The sequence below is a fragment of the Dromiciops gliroides genome, chromosome 1, assembly GCF_019393635.1.
Source record: "Dromiciops gliroides isolate mDroGli1 chromosome 1, mDroGli1.pri, whole genome shotgun sequence".
Lineage (NCBI taxonomy): Eukaryota > Metazoa > Chordata > Mammalia > Microbiotheria > Microbiotheriidae > Dromiciops > Dromiciops gliroides.
The window spans coordinates 181,199,149-181,209,617 of record NC_057861.1 but is presented as its reverse complement, the minus strand read 5'-3'; the positions used below and the strand labels follow the sequence as shown (position 1 = coordinate 181,209,617).

Sequence of the window (10,469 nt, the reverse complement as noted above, 5' to 3'; positions counted from 1 at the left end):
CACATGTCAAAGAAAATTTAAAATAAACCAGAAGTTTTCTCTGGCTAGGATGGTAGCATGATAGTGTACTGTAATATTACTCACCCAGAGAACTAAGAAACAGAGGGAACTTGGGCAGAACATATGTTGCTCTACCAGCCTTGAACCAGAGGACAGGTATTCAGATAAGGCTAATTCTATACCTCCAAAAGTCACTATGATCAGAGATAGGCTAGTGAAATGTGAAGTGCACAGTACGAAAAGAGGCTAAGACACCTTTGAGGTCCAACCTCAAGGGAAATTGCCATCAAAGGGGAAGGAGTCAGAAAGTTAACAATAGGGGAATATAAAGAAAAAAGACAAATTATCAAAATTCTCAGAAGGAAGAAAACTCAATTAAAGACCTTGAGTATAAGCAGATAAGCCAAGAGTAAGATAAAAGAAATCAGTGTTTTCATATCATCTAAATGAGTACAGACATATATGAATAAATATTGTGAGAAAGCAAAATGAACCTGATGAGGCAAAGGAATATGTGGATTTTCAAGAAGGCACAGAACCATAGCAGTATATACCAGAGAGACATAAGCACTGTGTAAACAGAATTTATGACATACACAGCAAAAATAATTGACTGTATAGAAAAACTTGAATATATGGTGGCAAATCTCACCAAAGAAACAAAACAGTGAACAACTAACTGGGAATGCAGTTAGATCAGAGCTGCAAAGGCAAGTATATTATAATCGGCAAGATTATGTGAGAAGGAACTCTAGGCATGGGGAAAAACCCTAAACAAATTTTTGATGGAACAAAGAGATGGAAGAATATTGTTTATAAGGAATAAATAGCAAGAAGGCTAGTTTGGCTGGATCACAGAACGCATAGAGTGTAATATAAAATAAGGTTGGAAAGGTTAATTGGAACTAGGTTATGAAAGGCTAGAGGAGTTTGTATTTAACCTTAGAGGTAATTCCAGTTTATCGAGCAGACTAGTAACTAGTAACCGATTTTTCAGTACTATCCAAACAGAAAATCATTTGTAAAGCCTTCCCTCTTCATCTCTGTCTTTCAGAATCCTTGTCTTTCAAGATTTAGTTCTGGTGCTATGACCTTTGTGATACCTTCTTTCTTTCTTTTTTGGTCTGGACCTGTGGGCCTGTGATAACTATATAGTTATAGTTGAAGATTAACAAATTGTTTAGAATTTAAGAGTCTCAGGTGCCTGGGGATCTTGAAATGTTGTGTTGCTGAATTTTATTTTGCTTCCTGAGCCAAAACTCTGGTTAAAACTCTGGTAGTAAGAACTAAGTTTGAATAGGGAGGGTGGGAAAGGTTTTTTGTTTGTACAGGGTAGTTATGAGATAGAAGCAGTGTTTTAGGAAGATTTAACTAGCAGTGGAGAGAAGAAATTGGGAAAAGATCAGGCAAGGAAGCCAAATCCACTATTTCAGTACAGCAGGCTTCAACTAAAGGTCATGGCAGATGCAAAAGAAGAGATGTGTGTATCACAGGAAGATCTGAGGGGACTAAATATTGATTAGATATTTGGGAATGTCAGGAGAAAATCAGAGCACCCTGATTTTTTCTATTACTTAGTATGAAATTATAAAATCCTCTGTATTCATGTATTGCCTTTTTTATTTGTAATAAAGTATTTTTTTCCTGTTACATGTAAAGATAGTTCTCAACTTTTGTTTATACAAGCTTTCCAATTTATGTATTGCCTTTTTAAACACTTATTTGTTTCATGGTTATACATCTTATTTCTCCAACTAGATTATAATCTCCCTCAGTGTGTCATATTGGGGAATAGGTGGTGGGTGGTTGGTGGTAGAAGTGATGGCATTTATGTTGGAAAACAGGGAAAGATATCAAAATCAATAACACATTGTAGGAGTATAGCAACTCAGCATGCAGAGCACCAGATAAAACAACACCTGAGTTCAAGTCCTGTCTCTGACACATGCTAGCTGTGTCATGGTGGGCAAGTCAACCTTTTAGGATGCCCCAGCAACTGAAACTCTTATATCTGCGATTGTGGAAGTAGTTTCCACATCACCAGCTCCCGATTCCTCAGAGATCCACAGGCCCAAAGCAAAAAAGAAAGATTCTTAAATCTGACAACTGTGGAGAGAGTATCCACATTGGGAATTCCCTATTCATCATAGGTCCACAGGTAGGAAGGAAAGAAGGGAAGAAGGAAGACAAATTTGTAACTGTGTAGGTAATGTTCACATTGGAGATTCCTTATTCATCATAGGTCCACTGAAGAAAGGAAGGAAGGAAGGAAGGAAGGAAGGAAGGAAGGAAGGAAGGAAGGAAGGAAGGAAGGAAGGAAGGAAGGAAGGAAGGCAGGCAGGCAGGCAGGCTTAAATTTGAAATTTTGAAGGTAGTGTCTATATTGGGAGTTCTCTATTCATCACAGGTCCACAGGTCCAAAGTTGGAGGGGGGGCGGGGAGAAAAGAGGAGAAGAAAGGAGAGGAGGGGAAAAAAGAGAAGAGGAGAGGAGAGAAGAGAAGAGGAGAGGAAGGCACCAGGACAAGGATTCTGGAAGGCAGAACTAGGAGTGAAGGCATTGCAAGTTTGCATAGTATTTAGCTTCGTAAATGAGAGCTGCCCATCCCGGGGAGAGTGTCAGAAACACTCTCGCTTTGTAAAGGGAGCCTGAGCAGGAGGCTGGCTTAAAGCAGAAAGTTTCGCTATTCCGGGTGGGATCCCTCAGGGCAGAAACTCAGCGGGCGCCCACGCAGGTGTGGCCTGGGGCGGGGGCCCGAGACCCGCCCCCCGCAGGAAACAATGCAGCCGTCCCAGTGCACGGCTTCCCCCTCCCGCCCGGGCCAGCCCCTTGAGAGCTAACAGCGGCGGCCCGCCCCGGCGGCCCAGCCCGATCCTCTTCGTGCCTTTCCGTGCCCGGGACTGGGCAGCTCCGGGGCTCTGAGCTTCTCCCCCCAGCCCCGGCCCCCGTTGAGCGCTCCTTGGCCGTTTCCGGCTTTCTCCGGAGCCGCTGCCTCTGGGGCCGAGAGAGCGAGGGTCGGAAAACTGGGAGACAGAAGCTCCCGCCGCTACCGCCGGAGTTGTGGGCGGAAGATGGCGGTCGGGATGGGGCCGCCGCCCGGGCTGCGGCGAGAAGCGCCCGCGCGGGGAGCTCAGTTATGCAAACGAGGCTAGAGAAGGGAGAGTTCAGGCGCGGCAGCGACAGGCTCTCTCCTCCTCGCCCCCTCCCTCTTCCCTCCTCCCGCCCGCCCCTCGCTTCTCTCGGGCAGCGGTTCCTGGTGTCTTGCGCTTCCCCCGGGATGGACCTTCCGACGTTGCACCGCCCTTCGCTGCAGACGGCGCACCGGCCGCGCATGGAGGTTTCCCCTCGAGGCGTCGTGTGAACGGGGCTGCCACCCTCGGGGAGCAGCGAAGTCCGGGCGCCGGGCGCGTGCGGGGCTGGCTGGGGGAGGGGAAGGAAGGGGGGGCTTGGAAAACATGTCGGATACCAAGGTAAAAGTTGCCGTGAGAGTTCGGCCCATGAACAGGCGAGGCAAGTACCTTTGCTCCCCGCCACCCTCCTTTTTTTTCTTCTTCTTCCTCCTCCTCCCTTGGCTCGGCGGGCCGGAGGGCAACTTTGGAAAGCGCTCGGGCTGGGGAGGTTTGCTGGCCCGCGGGCAGGCGGGCGGGGGGTGGGAGGGGAAGAAGGAGGGAAGCCGGCGGGTGGAAGGGCAGAGAGCGGAGCAGAGAGTGGCCTCCTCTGAGAGCCCTACATCTCCAGTGGCTGGTGCTGTCCCCCCGTGCACGGACTGGACTCTTCTCCGCGCCTCTGCCCCGCCGGGCCAATCTCCCCCTCCCCCCAGGGTCACTCCAAAAGAGGAGGGTGCCAAGCCCGGCTGAGGAGCCCTGGTAGAGGGGGAGCGTTGGGAAGGGATGCAACACACCCAAAACTCGGGGCATCTGTGGTCGGTGCACAGGGAGGCGGGCTTGGGTGATGGATGCCCAGACTTTCCAACTTTCTTCTTTCTTTTTGCCCCCCTCCCAGAACTGGAACTGAATACAAAGTGCGTGGTGGAGATGGAGGGGAATCAGACTGTCCTGCACCCTCCCCCTTCTAACACCAAACAAGGAGAAAGGTAAAGCCAATAACTATAGGGGAGGAATAAATCCAACCACTTAAAAGTTTGTGCAAGTTTAAGTTGCAGAAAACGAACTGGATGTGTCCTTTTGTTAGTGCAACTTCAAGTTTGTCACCACCAGCTTTTGTCTGAGACTGCTGGAAGTCCAAGTTCTCCTCCTCTTCTTCCCTTCCCTAGCCCCCCACTACCTGCCCTTGGAGAGCTGCTGCGTTAGGACAGATGACCTAGCAAAAACAAGGACAAGTTTTAGGAGGTGATCATCAGCTGTGATAGAACCACAGAGCCATGGCCTCAGAATTTTACAGCTGAAACCTACTTTAGAGATTATCTGAATTAACCTCATTTTACAACTGAGAAAACTGAAAACACAATAGAGATTGTGACTTGTCTAGGATCACACAGTTTGCTGGGGGGGGGGAAGTGGGGGGGGGGCTGAGGAAGGGGGCGGTATAGAACCAGCGCTAGAATCCAGCCCTAGTAACTATGTTCTCTCCACCACACTGTGCTGTCGATTGAGGAGGTCTGTTTTGGGCATCAGCGTTTAAAATGTGAAATCATAACAATTTAAAACAATCTTGCCCAGTGCAGTTTGAAACCTGGACAACTTAATTTGGTGCTGAGTTGGGGATAATCTGACTATAATGTGTGGATTTTAATTTTTGGAAAAACAAAGGTTGTTCTCTTAGTTATAATAAATAGACACTAGACGAATTGCTGAAGAGGGGCCTGTATTTACTAGGTTGAAGCATATTTGCATTTGAAAAGTAGTAACTGTTGGATCCTTATTAATTCTAAGCTGTTCTGTGAAACAGTATGAGAAAATGCTCCTAAAATGATTCGAGAATCTGGCATTTATCTGGTAAACCCCTGAAAAGAAAACTGTTGGCATTTGTCCAAAATACCATTGCAGTAGACTGTAAAAGTAGAGCAGAAAAAAGAGGGTTTTTTACAAAATTATTTCCTCTCAGGGAAAGGAGCAAAGAGTGACTTGGTGTATTTCCCCAAGTCACCTGTTGATTGATGTGTTCTTAGTGAATTTTCTTCTCACAGAGATCCTAAGTGAAGGGGAACTTGCATACAGTAAACCCCATAGCTTTATTGCTAAAGGAAGCAGTCATTACTGCTCTGTAATTACATGGTGTTCAGACGTTTTGCTTAGGTCTAGTAAAAAATAAGTGTGAGGGAACAGACATTCCTGATTAGTGATTTTATACTATTTGTGTTTATGCTGGCAAGTTGTTTGTTTGTTTGTTTTTGCTCCAGGGCAGGCAGAATATTTAAAAACACTTCAAACACTTCTGGGTTATGGGGTTAACTTCTGCTACATGCAGTTAATTTTTATGGTAACACCATATTGTCAAGCTGGGCCTGATTTTTTAAAGCTGAGTTTTGCTATGTAACACTACAGTATACACAGAATTGACACTTCCTTTATATAACCCTAATGCATAGAGTTGATACTCTGTTTCTCTCCTCAGTTGTAGTTGTAGCAAAATAATGAGGGTCCTTTTCATTCTGGCAATAATGTTACAATCATCCAAATTGAATAGTTGCCTTTTTAGTTGGGATGTAAAATAAACACCCTAACCAAATCTGGTTTGTTATGTTGTTTGGGAAAGTTATCCTGCTGAGTGCAATTCCCCCTGCTCCAGGTGTAATATTTTTATTCCTGTCATGGAGCTGCTTCTGTTTGACTTGCTGACCTGACACCTGCTACATGTCACTCAACCAGAATGAGATCGCTACCAGAAGTTAATGTTTAATGAAATAAAGTGTTATTATTTGCAGAACAAAGTAAATCTAGTTCTGTGAATTTTGATCCCCTGCACTGTGGGAACAATAATTATGGTTGCCACTGGAGTAAATAAATATCTAGAATCTTTATTGAAAAGATTTGTGTTGATTTCAGGATTCCTGTCTTTTATTTTAATTTTTTTATGAGTAGTCAGTCAACTAGCAGTTATAAAGTGTTAAGAGCCAGGCACAGGTTAGAACTTTATTCAGTTGTCCCATAAATAAGAATGAAAAATTGCAGTATGAAATCACTCTTGCTTTGAGAGGCCCAGTTCTTTCTATGAGACTCTATGCATGGGCACATTGAGTTTACAGATGAACCTTAGATGAATCACCACCAGAGTTCTGCTTGTAGATTAGGATTAATACCTCAGCGGGGATGAAGACATCAAATGCATTTTGGATTTCATTGTGCATCTTGGTTTCATATTTCTCTGCAGGGTTTTCCCCTTAAAGTCACAGAACATTTTAAACATAGAAACAACACCTCACTTCTTTTGCTGTTGGTTGATTAGTTTCAAGACTGCTCCATGTTATGAAGCCTGTAATTCATTTCTGTTATTTGATTTCAGTCTTCCATCCTCCTGAGGGGAGGCAGAGACAATGACTGAGAAAGTAGTTGTTTTTCCACCTAAAGATACTGCTGTTTTGAACCAGGAAGGTTTTTTAGTTGGAAAATCTGTTGCAAAACAGAAATTAGTGTTTTACTGAAAATGGCAAGAAATCATTGATGCCATATTAATCACAAACTGGAAGTTCATAACGACAAGAAGGCAGAAGTTTGTGATCTTTTACCTAGTGAAAACAGAGGCAGGATCATATTGATTTCCAGGAAAAGAGAGTGACAACTTTGGCTTTCATGGCTTGTTCCCCCCTCCCGCCTTCTTGGAATTAAATGGAAGAATATATAATAAGGACAGAATAGATCACGTTTCATTTTATGCTTTATAGCCCCTAATGCTTTATCTTTAAAAATACACTATATTGATTCATTTATTTGAATAGTTGAACTACCTAAATGTATTCTGAAAGATTACAAAATGTTGGGTTAAAAAAAACCCCACCATGTAGGGATAAAACAGTATAGTCAGAAAAGTATCAGTATCAGGACGAAGCTCTTTGTAAATGAAAGCTAAGGCATGCCTACTATCAGTCATAACAGCAAAGGTGGATTTATTTTGTGGAGATAATGGGGGCATGTGTGTAATATGTTGTTTTAGGAGCAAAATAAGGTAGAAAAATGAAGTAGAATCCTTAACTTACCTAATATCTGCAGTGGTTATCTTAAGTGTTTCAGGCTTATATGTCTGACCTTTTACAACTCGTAGTTTTGGAGTATTACTTTAAAAGATAATATCTTTCTCTAGAAGTTGGGTTTTCCCCCCCTTTTTCTTGGAGTGTCTCAATAAGGAGGTATTAATGGAAGGTGGAATTATAAAACATGACTTATCTTGGCAGCTTTGTGAGGAAGTGGGCTTTCCTTACAGAGAGGTTAAAAGGTTGACAGTTTGAATTCCAGCCAATTTTTAGCTATACAATACCTTCTTTTGATTAGTCTATACTGACCTTGTGATATTATACCTATGAATTAACTAAAATGCAAACCCAATATTACATAGTTTTAAAATTGGGGGTATGATTTTGAGTTCGCAATGGGTCAATTAGTGTTTCCCCCTTCTATCCTATAAGGTGTAGAGTACACTTCCTACAGAGAATAGAAAAGAAAGCAAAAGTCAAGTCAACTCTTACTTGTTAATAGCTGTAAAAAAATTTTATCATCAAGTTGATTTCACTCCTTCATTCAGGATGCTTCTGGGATGGTGCTTTATGACCCATAGTCCAAGCAAGAATTCTTTAGTAATATTGGCAGTTTTTATTAACATAAACCATTATGATACTGTTGCTTTCTGGTTCCAGTTACGTGAAGTTGATTACAAGTAAAGAGAATTTCACTCCTTATTCTGTGGTGCACTCTTAGTTTTGTTGATGAGTGACATCAGGTAGTGAGTTTGAAAAAGAGCATTGCCATACAGTGTTTTATTGAACCATTATAATTTCACCTTATTTGGTGATGAGGGCAGCTAGGTGGTGTAATGGATAGAGCACTGACCCCAGAGTCAGGAGGACCTGACCCCAATTGCCTCAAACATCCAGGGCCATCTCCAGTTGTCCTTATGTATATCTTGCCACTGGACCCAGATGGCTCTGGAGAAAAGAGTGAAGCTGGTGACTTTGCATAGCCCTCTTTCACTTAAATCCAATTCACTGCAAGTCATGACCTCATCTCCCCATGTCATGGTCCTCTTCCGGAATGAAGGACAAACAACAGCAACAATGAGAAAATTGATTGCAAATTGATGAGTTGATGCAATCTGTTAATAGCAAAAATAGGCCAAAATGTAGTCATGCTTCTTAATTACCATCCATGGATAGATATAACAAAACTTTCTGAGATTACAGGGAACTTTTAGTATCTTCAGATGAGAATTCGTGCTTCCTTATAGCTGCCTTATGCTTTTTGACCATATATATATATATATGTATATACATATATCCCATTTTTAGACATGACCTTTCATTTTTTTCTAGCTTAACAACATGATATGAAAAGATACCTTGCTAAACACACCCTATAGTTATTGTATCCTTCCACCTAGTTGCCTTGTGGGTTGATTACTTCATTGAAATTGCTTAAGAAATATAGGTTTCTGCTTTACATTTGGAAGACCAAATTTCTAGAAATGCTTCTGTAATGTTTCACTGGAAAGAGTATTCATCTTAATCCAAAATTGTGCTAGACTTTTGATTTTCCATAGCTATTGTCTTTTCAAGTTAGAATTTAGACACTATTTACTTTATTTATAATTCTGATCTCTCCATTCATGATTAGCTTAATTATTGTTAGGTTATTTCAGCCATTTAAAAAATTCAAAATATACTGACATTCACTGTATGTTTGTTGACATATCTACTTTCTTAATTTACTTCCGATGTAGCATTCAGGGAAATAATTTGAAATCCAGACATTCAGCTACACATTTCTGTTTTAGGGAAATTATGACAGTGGGTTTACTTGAGTTTGAGAACAGCATCATGAGACTATTCTGTCCTAGAACTTTGGGGAAGTTTGTTCTTGCAAAAGTTGTTCAGAATAGAAGGAAAATGAGTGGTTCAGAGTGTGTGATTTTTATTAAAAATTTGGAACATAGTAAGTTCTTCCATTCTGTTTGCATCTGAGTTAGAGGGAGGAGTTGAGCCATGGGGCAGAATGAGGAAATTGGCCAGGTTCCTGTGGTTTCATTATTTTATTTGAAGTGAATTCCCAGTAAAGCATGCACATTTGTGTTTAAATATAAGGTCAAAAATATGTTTCAAATTGAAAGAGGTCTGAATTTTGGATTATCCATGGCTTCTGATTTATGCGCAACTGTGTTTACCTCCATTGGTGCAAATAATTGAGTGTTGATTGTAGAAGGTGCTGCCTTTCTGCTTCTGGAATTTAATTTTGCCTTTTTCATTATGTGCTTTTAAAGATAATTTTTATTTTACTCTTTTACATATTGGCCATTGGCCAAGATAGTCTACATTTGAATATCCATAGCTGTATTTTATGGATCTGTTTTGAATCTGTCAAACTAAGTTTAGTTGGTAGTTAGACAAGCAGAAATTAATGAAGGTTGGTTAAAGAACTTGGTGCTTCATCCCATTTTTTGATGAACTTTCCCCCTGAACATTCTTTAAGATGGAGGAAATGCCAGGAGTGTCTAGATGAAGAATTCTCTAAGGTGATTTTTCATAAAAGTTTGACTCTACCAAGGATAATATAATTTTTATTTTGAATGCTCTTTGACATAATGTAACTTACATTTTGATCTGAAATTGTAGTAGTAGTAGTAGTAGTAGTAGTAGTAGTAGTAGTAGTAGTAGTAGTAGTAGTAGTAGTAGGCCTCCACCAGTCTCGGACAACCATGCATCAGTGCCTTGAAGACCCACAGGCCACAGTGTGGCTGTTCAGTTCCATACGGGAGCCGCAGCTCCTGAGTGACTTATAACCGGTAACTGCCACATCCCGTGTTGTATCTACCCCATGAGGAATAGCTGGAGTGTCCTCTCCAGGGCGCTGGCCTGGGTGGATCAATATGGAAAACAAGCTGTTGCCCGGTGCAGCAGGTTTTCCCTCTCTGGGACATTGGTGGATCCAAAGGAGAGGCAGAGCCAGTACAGTTTGGCACCAGTGCCGCCGCAGGAGTTGCCAGAGGGATGTGATGTCCAACATCCAACTGCCTAAGGGACTCCAACTCCTGAGTTTTCCTCGGGTTAACTCCCGGAGCCTTTCCCATATATGGGTATAGCCACAAGGCAGCGGGAGGTTTAAAATCAGGGTTTCCTTCCCCTAGGCAGCTTGCCTGCCAAGGCTGACAAGCCCCACCTGCCCGAAGTGACTGGTTTTAAGGTGCCAGTGACTTGCCTTCACCCCTTCTCCTGTTAGTGGAAACAGTTCCGCCAGGAGTTGGGCTTCAGTTGTCAGAGGCTATTTGAGACGCATGCTATTAGAGCATTTTATAGAGAGTGGGAGCTTA

The 10,469-nt window shown here is 42.3% G+C and overlaps 1 protein-coding gene across 6 annotated transcripts in view; it reads left to right on the top strand.

Annotated features, from left to right (window-relative positions):
* Positions 1-3,450: 3,450 nt before the first annotated feature.
* KIF13A (kinesin family member 13A) overlaps positions 3,451-10,469 on the top strand; it is a 340,629-nt gene continuing 333,610 nt past the window's right edge. For 4 of the 6 annotated variants that reach the window (XM_043967504.1, XM_043967499.1, XM_043967488.1 and 1 more), the window contains exons 1-2: positions 3,451-3,509; positions 4,002-4,092. In XM_043967504.1, the coding sequence (XP_043823439.1) occupies positions 3,455-3,509; positions 4,002-4,092 (146 nt within the window). In that variant the 5' untranslated portion in view covers positions 3,451-3,454. Of the gene's footprint in view, positions 3,510-3,796; positions 4,093-10,469 lie in introns of those variants that run through there. The other 2 variants (XM_043967494.1, XM_043967479.1) reach the window with 1 other exon arrangement.